Source organism: Coenobita brevimanus, chromosome 103 (assembly GCF_032717465.1).
Source record: "Coenobita brevimanus isolate Jiangsu-jjx chromosome 103, ASM3271746v2, whole genome shotgun sequence".
Lineage (NCBI taxonomy): Eukaryota > Metazoa > Arthropoda > Malacostraca > Decapoda > Coenobitidae > Coenobita > Coenobita brevimanus.
The window spans coordinates 6482502-6501413 of record NC_137056.1 but is presented as its reverse complement, the minus strand read 5'-3'; the positions used below and the strand labels follow the sequence as shown (position 1 = coordinate 6501413).

The 18912-nt window shown below is 45.8% G+C and overlaps 1 protein-coding gene and 1 non-coding gene across 2 annotated transcripts in view; both read right to left on the bottom strand.

Annotated features, from left to right (window-relative positions):
- Positions 1-10163: 10163 nt before the first annotated feature.
- Positions 10164-10235, bottom strand: TRNAD-GUC (transfer RNA aspartic acid (anticodon GUC)). The gene has a single exon. It is a non-coding gene; the product is annotated as a tRNA-Asp (tRNA).
- A 2266-nt stretch (positions 10236-12501) lies between these two features.
- Positions 12502-18912, bottom strand: part of LOC145415715 (uncharacterized) — a 243273-nt gene continuing 236862 nt past the window's right edge. Inside the window, exon 4 of the mRNA XM_080284939.1 lies at positions 12502-12861. Within this exon, the coding sequence (XP_080141065.1) occupies positions 12607-12861 (255 nt within the window). The 3' untranslated portion in view covers positions 12502-12606. The remainder of the gene's footprint in view (positions 12862-18912) is intronic.

Here is an 18912-nt window from a genome sequence, read left to right as displayed (position 1 = left end):
AATAACAAGAATAAAGCAATGAAAGTAAGCACGCATCGCTCTTGTACCTTTCGTTTTGGGACGCACGTAAATACTACGCATCGAAGGTCTCACTTGACTTTATTCTTTCTTTCCGGTATGACTATCGCCTCTCTCATCAAGGTGCAACCCTCTTATCGCCACTGTCCCTCTGATCATCTGAAGTTCGTCACATGTACTCACCATCGTCATAATTTTCCTGGGCACACGCACGTAGTAATACACATTATAATCCTTTCCATCCGATTGTATTTTCTATTCATTACTGTTCTGTGCGGATGATTTTATTCACTGCTGGAGAGAGTGTCTGAACTGGAGAGTCTAGATATAGCCTTTACCCTTCACCACAAAAGGTGTCCCAGAAGTTCAGTAAAAGCCAGTAGGTAGCAAGAATAAATCAATAAAACGACCATGAATAAATCGATAAAGCGAGCAAGAGTATATCTGTTAAGCGAGCAAGAATGGATAAATAAAACATGCGCCAATATATCAGTATAACAAGTCCCCTGATTGAAGAGTTAATGGCACACTTCTTCACCAGCATATCTCACCACTAATCGCTGTTGCCATCCTTGACCAGTGCTCACCAAAATAACACCAGTCTAACAATCACAACAGTAGGGCACAAGCCTCACATCCACTCCCCTCGGGTCCTAACCACTCTGTACGGGTCATCGCTACAGTCCAATAATTATCTCGCACCCTCATTGTAACGCCCCATATGTCTGAATCACCATAACGTTACAAAGATATGTCAGTAAATATGAAAACCCATGTCGTATATCATGGGTTTTTCTTTCGACTAAACCTGACCACCAGATGTCAAATCCCTGCTACACAGGCCATAACCATTCCACAGCATCACACGCCTTTACCATTCCACACCATCAGAAACCTCAGTAACACCACATCCCACCACCACACACCTCTACCAATAGTACACCATGCGCCACTAACAGTTCACTAAAACCCTTGCCACATTTCACCACACCAACCCATACCGCGTCTGTACTACTCCAAACCACACATGCCAAACCATCCATGTCATCAAAACGCACCTCTGTCACTAAACATCACACCAGACCGCAACCTCATCACCACAGAACAGTTGCGCCACTACAACAGCAACACCATCACTACAATCACACCACCACAACCAAAGCCACACCACCAATACTAAAGCCACACCACCACTACTACAACCACACCACCACTACTACAACCACACCACCACTACTACAACCACACCACCACCAGCACAGCAACCACACCACCACCAGCACAGCAACCACACCACCACCAGCACAGCAACCACACCACCACCAGCACAGCAACCACACCACCACCACCACAGCAACCACACCACCACCACCACAGCAACCACACCACCACCACCACAGCAACCACACCACCACCACCACCACCACAGCAACCACACCACCACCACCACCACCACAGCAACCACACCACCACCACCACAGCAACCACACCACCACCACCACAGCAACCACACCACCACCACCACAGCAACCACACCACCACCACCACCACCACCACCACCACACCACCACCACCACCACCACCACCACCACAGCAACCACACCACCACCACCACCACCACCACAGCAACCACACCACCACCACCACCACCACCACCACAGCAACCACACCACCACCACCACCACCACCACCACAGCAACCACACCACCACCACCACCACCACCACCACAGCAACCACACCACCACCACCACCACCACAGCAACCACACCACCACCACCACCACCACCACAGCAACCACACCACCACCACCACCACAGCAACCACACCACCACCACCACCACCACCACCACCACCACCACCACCACCACCACCACCACCACCACCACCACCACCACAGCAACCACACCACCACCACCACCACCACCACAGCAACCACACCACCACCACCACCACCACAGCAACCACACCACCACCACCACCACCACCACAGCAACCACACCACCACCACCACCACAGCAACCACACCACCACCACCACCACCACAGCAACCACACCACCACCACCACCACCACAGCAACCACACCACCACCACCACCACCACCACCACACCACCACCACAGCAACCACACCACCACCACCATAGCAACCGCACCACCACCACCACAGCAACCGCACCACCACCACCACAGCAACCGCACCACCACCACCACAGCAACCACACCACCACCACCACCACCACCACAGCAACCACCACCACCACCACAGCAACCACACCACCACCACCACCACCACCACAGCAACCACACCACCACCACCACCACCACCACAGCAACCACACCACCACCACAGCAACCACACCACCACCACCACCACCACCACAGCAACCACACCACCACCACATCACCGCCACCACCACCACAACAACCACTACCACCACTACCACCACTACTACCACTACTACAACCACACCACCACTACTATAAACACACCACCACTACTATAAACACACCACCACTACTATAAACACACCACCACTACTATAAACACACCACCACTACTATAAACACACCACCACTACTATAAACACACCACCACCACCACCACAGCAACCACACCACCACCACCACAGCAACCACACCACCACCACCACAGCAACCACACCACCACCACCACAGCAACCACACCACCACCACCACAGCAACCACACCACCACCACCACAGCAACCACACCACCACCACCACAGCAACCACACCACCACCACCACAGCAACCACACCACCACCACCACAGCAACCACACCACCACCACCACAGCAACCACACCACCACCACCACAGCAACCACACCACCACCACCACAGCAACCACACCACCACCACCACCACCACCACCACCACCACCACCACATCACCGCCCCCACCACCACATCACCGCCCCCACCACCACATCACCGCCCCCACCACCACCTCACCGCCCCCACCACCACAACAACCACTACCACCACCACCACAACAACCACTACCACCACCACCACCACCACAACTACCACCACCACCACCACCACAACTACCACCACCACCACCACCACAACAACCACTACCACCACCACCACAACAACCACTACCACCACCACCACAACAACCACTACCACCACCACCACAACAACCACTACCACCACCACCACAACAACCACTACCACCACCACCACAACAACCACTACCACCACCACCACAACAACCACTACCACCACCACCACAACAACCACTACCACCACCACCACAACAACCACTACCACCACCACCACAACAACCACTACCACCACCACCACAACAACCACTACCACCACCACCACAACAACCACCACCACCACCACCACAACAACCACCACCACCACCACCACAACAACCACCACCACCACCACCACAACAACCACCACCACCACCACCACAACAACCACCACCACCACCACCACAACAACCACCACCACCACCACCACAACAACCACCACCACCACCACAACAACCACCACCACCACCACCACAACAACCACCACCACCACCACCACTACCACCACCACCACCACAACCACCACCACCACCACCACCACCACCACAACAACCACTACCACCACCACCACAACAACCACTACCACCACCACCACAACAACCACTACCACCACCACCACAACAACCACTACCACCACCACCACTTCCACACCACCACCACTTCCACACCACCACCACTTCCACACCACCACCACTTCCACACCACCACCACCACTACCACACCACCACCACCACTACCACTACCACACCACCACTACCACACCACCACCACCACTACAACCACACCACAGCACCACAACAACCTCGTCGCCACCCTTGTACCCATAGCCAGACTTTCACTACCACTGCCTTGCTAGGGTGATGACCTCAATCCCACTCCCACCCGTCACCCTTCACCCGTCACCCTTATCACCTGTAACCCTATTCATCCGTCACTCATCACCCTTTTCACCCTTCATCCGTCACCCATCACCCATTTCACCCTTCATCCGTCACCCATCACCCTTTTCGCCCTTCATCAGTCACCCACCTTCTTTTGTATCAACTTTATTTTTTTCCTCCACCCAGTTCTTGTCAATCATTACCAATGAGATAAATTCAGCAGAGGCGACACGCCTATTGATAGAGTTGGCCAGTGCACGTCGAAGCGGTCGCCACCGTGCCAAGGGCAAGTGATGATATCAGTAAATGTAAACAAACAAGAGATTCTCGTTTCAAAACTTCCAGTGGGTGGTTTAAGTAGAGGAAAAACAATGTCCACGACTAAATACACTGACCAAGATGTATTTGTAGATGTATTTGTAGCCTAAAGATGTCATTACTATGTATCATGTACCAACACTCACTGAGTCGAGGGGCAAAGGGACTGTGTTATTACAAGCTAATATTCCTGGCTAGTGACTGCTAGGCGTAACTGGGTCATTACCCATTCCCCTCCCCCCCGATTTGTATTTATTTTTTTGAATTAGTACAGCATTTAAGTTGTAAAGTATTTAAATTAGAGGCCATTGCAAGAAGTCCAACCCTTTTTTTGGAAGCAGTTTGTGGATGCAGTTTTCAGAACCACGAAATTTATATATAAATGTGGAAAGTTTATTCAAGTTATGTAATGTCTGCGGTATGGCATATTGACAAGGGAGTATTAGGAGTACTCATGCACGAGTTGAATACAGCCATTACTCGAGTACAGAATCACTATTCACTACTAGATTCAACCCAGGTTACAGTTGTGGACCAGATCTACCACTCGAGGACTCCTGAGTGGAAAAAAGAAAACCGATATTAAAGAAAAAACTGAAAATGGCCAATAAGTACACAGTAACATCATACGTTATATGGTAAACTTTCAGATGTAAACTGAAAATAATTACCATGAATTCATTATGCTTTTTTAGAGATCTGTGTCAGATTTTGAGATTCCAGCACCGGAAATAATCTGATTTCACAAGTGCACGAGTATGAGTCGAACAAGGTCCAAAAAGACTCGGGTATGAAATTTTTTAATTATAATGTCCCTAGTATATAAATCCTTTGTTTTCACAGTTGTCTGAAATTCTTGTTGATGCCATCAATGACCTAATTTGAGACATTCATTTCCAGTGCTGACAGTTTCAAAAACACCAGACATAAAGTAGTTTCATATGGAAAACCCGTGTGTGTTGATCTTCATCAACTATCGGTATATGCCTCAAAACTGTGTATGCTAATTCTGCTTGGGTATTTCTTTCATTATATGCCACACTTCACACATTTTACATAGAAAACGTGATGTAACAGAATCTTATTATGGTAATCACTCCAGTCACCCTTGAAAAGGATCAGCTTTGTTAGCTTGTTCCGGAAATACTTTTTTCATGTTGGCTGTGGACCTTTGTGATATGCCTCTGCCTCAAGGAGTAGTAAGTGATAATCACCTTCAGCAGATTGTAATAGCGATTTCAACGCCACACTGTATTGCCTGCTGTTGGCTGCTGGTAGATCATGATTCATGTCAATATTTTGTAGGCCTAGAAGTAAGAGCTCTCAGAATTCAATACCATGTAATTGTTAATTTGTTACTAGGCACATTGGTTGTTCATAGACTTACACTAGACGCTACTGTACATGTAGTAGATCTAACACAACATAGAAATCAATCATCAGATAATGATTGTTGATTACTGCCAGTGCGAATCAGTGTCAAACTGAATGTCACTGATAACACCAGACATCACATCAGACTGATGGTGAATGATGTTGCCGTTGTTAGGCCCCCAGAATTCAAGTACAGTATTTTTTGTCTGTTATTCACATTGACAGTGTGACGACACTCACTGTGCATTCGCTTACTTGCTTACTAATGAAAGGTGGTATTTTGCCCCCTAGAGCATTGATTTCCCGTTTGTACAGCCGACTGCCACAGAGTGCGCAGGAATGCTGTTGTCGACAGGCGCCCTTTCGAAGATGTCGGCCAGGATTACGTATGACGATCGCTGCGGGTTGCCTCTGTTGAATTTTACTTATTAGTCACCACCCTTCATTGATTCATACATTTGTCTTTATATTTGTGTGTGTGTGTGTGTGTGTGTGTGTGTGTGTGTGTGTGTGTGTGTGTGTGTGTGTGTGTGTGTGTGTGTGTGCGCGCTGAAAATCTAAATCACCACTATTACGAACGGGAAGATCATTATGGAAAAAGTAGACACAGTCCTACCCATCGAAGGACGAGGTGATGCATATTGGTGAAAGTGTATCAAAGGACAAGAACACAGTGGTAACCTTAACCCTTTTACTACAAGGACGTCTTAGGCCCACTTCTTTCACTCCTTCATAACTACTTCCTTCACTCCTTCATTCACATGTATTTCCTTCATTACCTTTCATTCACACCCTTCTCACTTACTCGTTCATTCATACCCACGTGTTCATTCATACTCACCATTCATTGTCATACCCATTTTCATTTATTCCTCTCCACATTCGTTCATTCCTTCATTCATTCATCTTGCCCACCTTCTCATTCACTCATATACACATCATTCATTCATTAAGCCCACTTTCTCATTCGTTCATTGTCCACCTCATTCATTCATTCTCATATCATTCACGCATTCCCATCCTGTTCATTCTTATTCCTTAATACCTACACTTACTGTATTCATTCATGCATACAAAGTTCCTTTACGTATTCATTCATGCCCACTTTCATTCATTCATACCCACGTTCATTTATTCATTCATTCACACCTACTTCTTCAGTATCATTAATTCACGCCTACCTTAGCTTATTGTCAGTGATTCAGGATACCTTTATATTATTGTTTATTCCCACCATTATTCACGGGTCCATTCATTGTTATCCACCTTCATCATTCACTAGTATACACTGCCTTCACTACCATTATCATATCCGTAGTATAAGCATTATTTATCATACATTCCGTTATCATTCACACCCACCCTCTCGCTCATACTAACCTTGTCTGTTTCAGCTACATCCGTCGCCCATTCATTTTATTTATTCATTCATTCATTCATACCCTCATTTCTGTCCTTTTCCCACATATTGGTTAGGTCTTGAGCAGAACTCCCCCCCCCTCCAACAGATGACCACGTTGTGCCAAATAGGTCTCCTCTTGTCTGTAATTCCTGTGTTCTATGCACTCTATCCCCCTTCACTTAATTCCCACATTCATCACTACCATTCATTCACAACAGCCTTCACTACCATTCATTCACACCAGCATCTACTACCATTCATTCACACCAGCATCTACTACCATTCATTCACACCAGCATCTACTACCATTCATACACACCAGCCTTCACAACCATTCTCACCGGCATTCACTACTATTCATTCATGGCTACTACCACTATTTCGTAACTATTATCGTTTCTGTGCACCTTACTGTCGTTCATTCCAACCTGCTCTCTTATCACCGCTTATCTTCGTTATCATTTCTGGATAAAAGGATCAAGAGAGGATGGATGGTAATCATTCTCTCTCTCTCTCTCTCTCTCTCTCTCTCTCTCTCTCTCAAATACCACTCCAAACCACATCCGTTTCTGTTCTTTATAAAGCCTGTTAGGTTTTCAATGAGGTGTTGTGCGTTGGTATTTAGAGAGAGAGAGAGAGAGAGAGAGAGAGAGAGAGAGAGAGAGAGAGAGAGAGAGAGAGAGAGAGAATAGAGACTGGTCGACATAGAAGGATTAGAGATAAGTTTAAAATGCCTACGTTGTATCGGCATATGCATGTTTGTTGGTAAAGTTTATCTCATTGTGTAGATGCACATATTTAAGTATGACAACAAGAGTACGCGATATGAACACAAATATAAATAATATAAGTAATATGAACACACAAAATTCACAAATATAGTCCTACTCAATAAACAAAACTACTGTATACATTAGATATCATTTCCGCAGTCCTTCTTATTCCCTCCCATTTGACCTTGAATCAGTAGTAATAAAGTTGGTGTTATCAGTAGAGCCATCATTGTCAGCAACCTACTTGTACAATCACTGTGTGGTATATAATAAAAATGTACCCTGATATTTTCTCCCACAGTTGGATAAAAACCTATATTGGCTACTTGATACACCACTCCTTTTTGTACCCCTTGAGTACGGTGGTGCCTTATCTTATAGTGCTACGCCTCACTTTTTAATACAGCGTAGAGATCAGCCTTAGTTAATGGGGTAGAAACAGTCCATTACTATGTCATTTTTTTTCCAACAGCCTGAGCGTAGGATGTGTTGCTTATTTGTTTGACACTTTAGTCCACCCACGCACCAATAGATTATACCAGCTTTAAAAAGACACCCATTGAACGCTAATACGCACCGTCTGTACCGACATATCAGGGCAGGCCACATCAAGGTTGCATTTATCCGTCGCTAGTAGCTGTTGTGGGCTGTTAGTATGTAAACATATTTTTTCCCCAAATGTTACGCGATATTATGGACCTCTTCTCTTCCACGGATCTCTTTAGATTATTCAAATCGTATAACGACTGTACTGAAGGAATCAAAACTGGTGATAAACTTGTTGCGTTGTAAGGTACATTATGTTGATAAGCTTTGTCGATAATGTTTACAACAGTGCTTCACATCACAGTTTTCTGGTGTGGACTCGGCGCTCAACTTTGGTGATAACACTTACTAGCAAAGCGTCCTTCAGGTGTGGCCGCAATCTTAGAGCTGATGCATTCAAGACTACTGGATATGACCACGTTAGCGAAGGCTGATATGGACCGACATTTTTTGACGAAACTGAAACTCTTAATTTGTCCGCTGCAACAGATTTGATCGAATTAGCTACTATGCCCATTCACTGCGATGACATCTTGTGTACTTTTTTTTTTCTACCACCAGACGATTTATACTAATCGTGACAGACGTCCGGTAGTGAGGGGAGGTTTGAGGCACGCTTCATCTTTGTTGCTATGTGCAGTCAAATAAAAGAGGCTATCAAACTCCTCTTCCTTAGCGATGTATTTTTTGCACAGTACACCTTGATATCCTGCGTGTGTGTGTACGTTTGTTCCCGCAAGGTTGCGACGACTTCAGAATTGTATCCCACCTAACATCAGGCGATATTATTCAGAGTCATAGGAGTCCGAGAGTACTTTGCATAAATAACGTACACAATAATATTAACACATCAGTAAGCACTGCTGAACTGTAATGCGTTTGTCACAACTTGATAATTCCTTAACCCTGTCAGCTCAGGTGGTGGCCAGATGTAATCAGGTAGGAAGGTTGGTGTGACTAGTAATCAACGACACTAGTTCCTGCCTCATCAATACCGCTCATCGAATTTCATGCAACCCCGACTTAATGTTCAGGTTGTAGGAGTGGTCCCGTTCAGTTAGGTGAAAACCGAACCGTCTCTATTAATCTGTTGGTGCTAGGAAGGCTCAAATTCACGAAATCCCCCCCCCCCCTCTCAGAGTCTGCCCCATTACCCTCACCAACTCTTCTAGTTTTCTCATTCGTCATTCATTCATTTACATAATGACATGAAATCTAGTCGCCCCATTCACCCTTACTCATTTTCTTCTAGTCACTCATGTTTTATTAGTCACATATTCACCAGTATTTACTCTCCATTTATTTCCAGTCAACTTTTTGTCCATGTGTCCCCAGTCTTCTTATTAAGTTATTTATTATCCATTTATATATAGAAAGTACATTCATCATTATTAAGCATCCATCCATCCATCCATCCATCCAATACTTAACTGTCTCATCAGGAGCGTAAGGGCCCTGGGGTAGGGTAGGCTACTTAGTTCTGACATGCAGGGCGATGGTGCTGCACTCTTCCCTGAATGACATTGTGTGAGAAACAAACCCGTCATACCTCGGATGTAAACCGTTGCTGGCCCAATCCGGTTAGAGCACTTCAACCCACTTGACCATTGTGTCATTTGGTTGTCACTATGCGTCATTTGGTTACATGGTTACGACTTACTATAGAAGTATTACCTGCTTTCTGTGGTTACAGTAAACGGTATGGCTTGGCAATCGCTTTGGACTCGCCTGTAAGCAGAACTATTAAGTAAAAGGTGGGCACCTCTATCTGCTACCAAAACACTTCCTCCCCGGCGGGGAATCGAACCCCGGTCTCCCGCGTGACAGGCGGGGATACTAACCACTATACTACCGAGGACTGCATAATTCCGAGCAGGGCAGGATAGTTTCCATTTGTAAGGTACAATAGTTCATTAAAAAACACACATACACACACGCACACGCACTCTCTCTCTCTCTCTCTCCTTAATAAATATACTACCGAGGAAGTGTTTAAATACGTGGTTATATACAGTACAGTCGATATCTATAGTCACCACAGTTAAATACCCTTTTTCTAGTCATTCTTTCACCATTATATATCCTTATTTAGTCATTTTCTCACCATTATACGTCCATTGTGTATTTCATTCATTCTCTCCAGCGTGTTAGTCTTCATTCAACAGTCATTCTTATTCATCCTCCTTTTTATTTTCTACAGCCAAATTCACCATTATTGATTCATTTTTATCATTTGTTTCCTGGTCTATCGTGTATACAGTCACCTTATACAGGGAAATGCATTGTTCGTCCATCAGTTTTCTTCACTCCCTAATTAACTTTTTATATTTCTCATTTATCAGTCAATTTCCAAGGCATCAGTCTTTGTTAATAATCTGTTATTACAGCCACTGGTCGGCTAATTTTTGTATACTTTATTCAGTATGATCACATACCATTCCTTTATTCACCACTACATTTTCTTTCCGTAGTCTCCCAGTTACCATTTTTTATTCATTTTCTCAATCTTGTATTCTTTGCAAAATATGTATCTCCTATATTTTGAATCAAGCTATTTACTGTTTTTTTGTTTCAGTTTGTCATTCATGTATTATCAAAGGGATGATCATTTCTGTGGTTAACCAAATCATCATTAACTCATTTATCATTATCATCATATCATTATTCTGACTTCTTTCCCTCCGGCTTACCATTGTCAGTACATTTATTCTTTCATTTATTCTGACATCTCCCATCTTTTCCATCCTTCAGACTGCTTTCACTCTCACTCAGACGGCTTTTTATTAGTATTTGTTGCATGGTTACTGAATGCATTGTACCCTAAACGTTTGTCATCTTAGAGAGAGAGAGAGAGAGAGAGAGAGAGATTATGCAGGTAGATGGTAAGAATGATAGTATTATTGTTATTTATTATTATTATTATTACTAAGGAAAAGTGAGAACATTAACACTTGTGAATTTTTTGTTTTCGTCTATCATCCAGTCCTTTATTGTACCATCAGGAGTATAGGGGCGCGGGGCAAGGATACTTAGACTCTACATTCAAGGCCAGGGTGACCAGCCTCTCGTCCCTGAGTGGCATCATGTGAGCATTAAACTCAACTGTCCCATGGATGTAAACCCTTACGGACCCCATGCTGCTGGAGTGCTGTTACCCACTGGGTCACAGGAAACCATTTGTCTTGTCACTAAGTGTAGAGTCACCTGAAGGCAGCATTACATGGAGTGAATGGATGGTGGGTGCCTGGGTGCCCCTGCCTACATGCCTTTTGCATGCCTAATCAAACATTTTTTGTATGCCTTCCACAGATTTCAGATTTCTCAGACCATACTCGTATTATTATACCAAGTTGTGCAAAAGCCGATACCAGATCAAATAGTAGACAGACTTTACCGTGCTTCGGACAGTTACAAGAATCACTACTCTGCCCGCCTCCAGTTGGAAGAGTACCCAGCTCTCTTCTTTCAGCTTCTTGTGCCACTGATAAAGCCGAAAATTATACGGGTATCACTTAACCAGTAACCTCCGTTGTCCTATAACTCACCTGTTCTGCAATCTCAACGTGTTAGTAATAGCCTACTAACTGTAGATTACTGTTGATGGTTTGGTAGTGGCAATAATACATATACGCACTGCCCTTAGTTACTCATTAATGTATAGATAAGTTTTAAAATATTCTAATGTTATTTCCCGAAGAGCTGGTCGCTTGGTTGAGGATATGAAATGGAAAAGGTTAAAACTCAGGGCTTTATGACCACTCTTGGCCAAATAAAATCGTCTGGCATAAGCTGAAGAATACTTGAATTCTCTTGCTTTAGAGGGTTAACGGTACAAAGTTTTAACTTCTCAGGACCGTTTGCTATCTCTCAGCTTATGCAAATCGCCTGGCGTAACCTGTAGTAAAATACACGGTAATGACCACAGCAGGGTGACTCAACCCCCTGATCAGCAGCTTACAAATAGCAGCAGTAAATTAAAAAGGGCAAATGAATAACACAGTTTATTAGAAAACTAACAGTTTGTTTATTTTCAGAAGGTGACCATAGCTAAAATAAGATGCATCCCTATTCAACATGAACTTTCCAGGTCCTGTATTGTCACAAACAAATGCTTTCCTGCCAGCACCGCGTCCCTTCAATTTTTCTGCATCAAAGACTATCCTTCCTTCGCATATTCTTGCTGGCATCATACTATCACATAAAAATATTTCATGTAATGCTTTCCATTTTCACAGCCAGCAGGGTAGTGTCTGCGGGCTTCTGATCTTAATAGCACTGTATAACGTTTCTCTCCTCCGTAGGATACTACACATTGAGCAGACCAGACGAAATGGTTCGGACGACGGTCTGTTGGTACTGCCACTATGCTCCCTAGTTGTGAAGTCATTAATGGGCCGTCGATCTCTCATGACTGCAGTCAACCTCTTCATTGCATCAACAATCTGCATCCTCAGTTGGGTATGTGTGACTGGACCACAGAGTGACTGAAAGGTAAGAAGGCGGTTATATTTATGAACGTTCAAGTTTTCGGAGTCTTGCTCAGTGTGAACATCCTCATTGAGCCCATCTCTTGGGACTGAGTCCTGTCGCCCTAAATTCTCTTTCCATGGACTTTGAAAATAAATCTCTGTAATTTTCATTAACTAACACTGATGACATTATTTTAGACATTGATTAATGTGAGGGTCATTTGCTTTGCACTCGAGCAACAAGTTTTTGATGTCCATGGAGAGAAAAGTAGGAGTGGCGTCATGTCGTTTATTGCAGACTTAATTTAGGCTTGACTGGTTGTTATCAATAGACACGAGTGGAAATCTGTCTGAATTTATTAAGTACTGCAGTCTCAAACACAGTCAACAAGTACCTAATCGTAACTCGGTTTGAAACTCGTATCCATTTTTCTCTGCCTTTAATTCTGTGTGATATGCAAGTAGGATCCATTAACCAATTAGCCGTACCCTATATCCAATACCCAGGCTGTGTTGGCAACCAGGGGGGTATTTGTTGCTAGGGCAGGGACTTTTTTTTTTTTTCGTACCCCAAGCAGACGTTGACCTAAATGTGACAGGATGTACTCACCACACCACCACCCTCATCCTAACACCACCCTCAGTCTCACAGCACCCTACTCTCACAGCACCCTACTCTCACAGCACCCTACTCTCACACCACCTTTACACTCACACCACCCTCACTCTCACCACCCTCACTCTCACGCCACTCTCACTTTCACGCCACTCTCACTTTCACGCCACCCTCACCTACCCATACCACCTTCACCTACCCACAGCCTTTCAGCAACCTCACCTACCCACAGCCTTACACCACCCTTACCTACCCGCAGCCTCACACCACCCTTACCTACCCGCAGCCTCACACCACCCTTACCTACCCGCAGCCTCACACCACCCTCACCTACCTACCCGCAGCCTCACACCACCCTCACCTACCTACCCGCAGCCTCACACCACCCTCACCTACCTACCCGCAGCCTCACACCACCCTCACCTACCTACCCGCAGCCTCACACCACCCTCACCTACCTACCCGCAGCCTCACACCACCCTCACCTACCTACCCGCAGCCTCACACCACCCTCACCTACCTACCCGCAGCCTCACACCACCCTCACCTACCTACCCGCAGCCTCACACCACCCTCACCTACCTACCCACAGCCTCACACCACCCTCACCTACCTACCCACAGCCTCACACCACCCTCACTTACCTACCCGCAGCCTCACACCACCCTCACCTACCTACCCGCAGCCTCACACCACCCTCACCTACCTACCCACAGCCTCACACCACCCTCACCTACCTACCCACAGCCTCACACCACCCTCACCTACCTACCCACAGCCTCACACCACCCTCACCTACCTACCCGCAGCCTCACACCACCCTCACCTACCTACCCGCAGCCTCACACCACCCTCACCTACCTACCCACAGCCTCACACCACCCTCACCTACCTACCCACAGCCTCACACCACCCTCACCTACCTACCCACAGCCTCACACCACCCTCACCTACCTACCCACAGCCTCACACCACCCTCACCTACCTACCCACAGCCTCACACCACCCTCACCTACCTACCCACAGCCTCACACCACCCTCACCTACCTACCCACAGCCTCACACCACCCTCACCTACCTACCCACAGCCTCACACCACCCTCACCTACCTACCCACAGCCTCACACCACCCTCACCTACCTACCCACAGCCTCACACCACCCTCACCTACCTACCCACAGCCTCACACCACCCTCACCTACCTACCCACAGCCTCACACCACCCTCACCTACTTACCCGCAGCCTTACACCACCCTCACCTACTTACCCGCAGCCTTACACCACCCTCACCTACCTGCCCACAGCCTCACACCACCCTCACCTACCTACCCACAGCCTCGCACCACCCTCACCTACCTACCCACAGCCTTACACCATCCTCACCTACCTACCTACAGCCTCGCACCACCTTCACCTACTTACCCAGAGCCTCATACCACCCTCACCAACCTACCCACAGCCTCACACCATCCTCACCAACCTACCCACAGCCTTACACCGCCCTCACCTACCTACCCACAGCCTTATACCGCCCTCACCTACCTACCCACAGCCTTACACCATACTCACTTACCTACCCACAGTCTCACACCACCCGTACCTAGCTGCCCACAGCCTCACGCCACCCTTACCTACCCACAGTCTCTCACCATCCTCACCTACCCACAGCCTTACACCACCCTGACCTACCCACCTCATCATCACACTTCCACTTTCTTCACATTACCAACCTTAACCCCACCACACTACCACTCCCAGCAACCATTACGCTTCCATCCCAGTCACACAACGCTTCCATCCATCCTTCATCAGTTCAGTGTTTCCTTATCGGTAGTGTTATCCCAGGCAAGTTTAGGTCAGACTAAAAAGGGTGACACATCCATGAGTGGTATTACGGAGTGGCCTTACTTGACCAGTGAAAGCCGGTATCCCTTGGACATGAACTCTTGTGAGCCACTTCCGATTGGAGGGCTAACAACTCGCTTCCATCACGGGGCTTCCAAAACACTGCCTCCCCCTTGGGGAATTGAACCCCGGTGTCCAGCGCGACAGGCGGGGATACTAAGCACTATACTACCGAGGAAGTGTTCGTTGGTCATCGGCTGGTTTTTTTCCAGTCTTCTCTCATGCTATTGGGCTGTCGCTTATACACTTGGCCATCAACTGAGCTGATAGTTGGGAATCTGCCTGATTAAATGCGCTAAAAATAACTCATTCACACACACACACACACACACACACACACACACACACACACACACACACACACACACACACACACACACACACACACACACACACACACAAAATGAATCATCTCTTTCATAAATCTAACAATATTCACACCTAATAATAAATAATAAATCAAGGATCCATAGAGAAGTTCAGACAATTTTTAGATAACGAAGTAAAGATATTTGGGTCACTATCTTATTACAGATCTGAAACTGTTTGGATGTGGACTGCGTTGAGAAGGAGGACAGGGAAGTTGCTGAGTTTTTTTTTTTTTTTTTTTTTTTTTAATGCAAGGAACAAGGAACTAAAGGCCGGGCAAAACCTCCCATTCTTTGAGGAAGGAAAGTCAGAACATCTTCAAGGCAAATATCCTCATCAGCGATGTTGGGGTCACACGAATTTCCAGTCTCCTCTTGCTTCTGATCTATGTAGAAACTTGGGAAGGAAATGTCAAATACTTTCACCATTAAGATGCATCATCAGCTACAACTTTCTTTACTTTCCCTTGAATAATGAACCGATTGACAATTTCCTCATAGGCAGATGCAGTGTTAAATGCTGTGTCGACCATCAAAATTATCACAACCCAGCTCAACCCAGGCCACTTTTCTCGGTGGCCTCGACTCAGGTGGGTCAGGTGCCATGAGAGTGTTGAGAACAAAGGCAGGAGAACTGTCAAAACGCGGCTTAGCTGGGTTAATCCTGTGGCATCTTAATCCCATAATGACAGCTGGGTATGGGATAAACTTACCACTACCACTCTCCTTCCCTTTCATAATACCAATTTAATTACAATTAACTTTTCAATTAAATAGTTACAATTCATTACTTCAATTTTACTTTTAATTACAATTATGATTACAATTACAATATTTCTAAATAATTGCATTTCAGTTAAATTACAATTACAATTACTCCAACCCTGCTCTCATCTCTTTTCTAAACGATTTACTCCCAGTCCTCCATGTATGCAACAGGTCAACTCTGGAACTGTCTTCCTCTGTATTTCCTGCTGCCTATAACCTCCAGTCTTTCAAACGCAGTGCATCCAGGCATCTCCAAATGAACACATCCTGAATTCAGCCCTCTTATTAATGTATTTAATTTCTGGGAGGGAGAAATCGTGCGGGCTTCTGGCCTTTGGTTCCTTCTTCCATGCATAAAAAAAATAATTCGTAAAGCTTAAGTAATTACAGATGCAAATTCACCCTTGAATCTTTGTTGGTTAGGGGAGAGAGAGAGAGAGAGAGAGAGAGAGAGAGAATGTGTGTGTGTGTGTGTGTGTGTGTGTGTGTGTGTGTGTGTGTGTGTGTGTGTGTGTGTGTGTGTGTGTGTGTGTGTGTGTGTTCTACTTAACTGCTGCTTAAGATCAAGTTCCACTTAAGTGCCACTCAAGTTCCACTCAAGTGGCACTTAAGTTGAACTTGAACTTAAGTGACACTTAAGTAGAACACTTCCACATAGGTGCCACTGGGTGCCACTTGAGGCACTTAAGTTGGCACTTAAATTGGGGCAAGTTGGGAACTAAGTTGGCACTTGAGTTGGGACTTTAGTTGGAACTTGAGATGGGTCTTTAAGTTTGCGCTTGAGTTCGGTCATAGGTTGGCACTTGAGCTGGGACATAAGTTGGCGCTTGAGTTGGGACTTAAGTTGGCGCTTGAGTTGGGATTTAAGTTGGCGTTTGAGTTGGAACTTAAGTTGAGGCTTCAGATGGGACCTAAGATGGCGCTTGAATTGGGACTTAGGTTGGCGCTTGAGTTGTGACTTAAGTTGGCGCTTGAGTTGGAACTTAAGTTGGCGCTTGAGCTGGAACTTAAGTTGGCGCTTGAGTTGGAACTTAAGTTGGCGCTTGAGTTGGAACTTAAGTTGGCGCTTGAGTTGGGACTTAAGTTGGCGCTTGAGTTGGGACTTAAGTTCGCGCTTGAGTTGGGACTTAGGCTGCCGCTTGAGTTGGGAATTAAGTTGGCGCTTGAGTTGGAACCCAAGTTGGCGCTTGAGTTTGGATCAGAGTTGGCATTTGAGTTGGCACTTATTTTGTCACGAGTTGGCACTGATGTTGTCACTTGAGTTGGCACTGATGTTGTCACTTGAGTTGGGAGTTATGTTTGCGCTTAAGTTACAACATAAGTTGGTGCTTTAGTTGGCACTTAAGTTAGTTCTTGAGTTGGCACTTACGTTGGCACTTGAGTTGGATCTTACGTTGAAACTTACGTCGGCACTTGGGTTGGCGCTTACGTTGGCACTTATGTTGGCACTTGAGTTGGAGCTTACGTTGGCACTTGAGTTGGGACCTATGCTGACCCTTGAGTTGTGATTAAGCTGATGCTTGAGTTGGGACTGAGGTTAGCGTTTGAGTTGAGACATGGGTTGGCACTTGAGTTGGGATTAATATTCGTACTTGAGTTGGCACGTTGTCACTTGAGTTTGCACTTAAGTTAATTCATGAGGTGGGACTTAAGTTGGCACTTGAGTTGTAACTTATGTTGGCACTTGAGTTGGGAATTCATTTGACGCTTGAGTTGATACTTAAGTTGTTGCTTGAGTCGAGACTAAGTTACCGCTTGAGTTATGACTTGAGTTGGTACTTGTGTTAAGACTTAAGTTGGTACTTGCGTTTGGTACCTGAGTTGGGACCTGAGTTGGTGCTTGAGTTTTGACCCAAGTTGGCACTTAAGGTTTCACCTGAGTTGGGATTAATGTTGGTGCTTGAGATGCAGCATAAGTTGGCGCTTGAGTTGGGACTTGAGTTGACTCGTGAACTGGGACTTAAATTGGTGCTTGAGTTGTAACTTACGTTGGCACTTGAGTTGTAACTTACGTTGGCACTTGAACTGGGACTACAGTTGGTGCTTGAGTTTTAACTTACGTTGGCACTTCAGTTGGTGCTTGAGTTGAGACTTCAGTTTGAGCTTAAGTTGGGACTTAAGTTGGTGCTTGGATTGGGACAAGTCGACGCTTGAGTTGGGACTTATGTTGGCGCTTGAGTTGGGACTTATGTTGGCGCTTGAGTTGAGACCTTAGCGCTTGAGTTGGGACTTAAGTTAGCGCTTGAGTTAGGACTTGAGCTCGTACTTGTGTTAGGATTTAAGCTGGTACTTGTGTTTGGACCCAAATGGTACCTGTGTTGGGATTTGAGTTGACACGAGTTTGAACTTTTGGTGGTCCTTGAGTTGGGATTTAAATCGGCTCTTGTGTTGGATTTAAGTTGGCACTT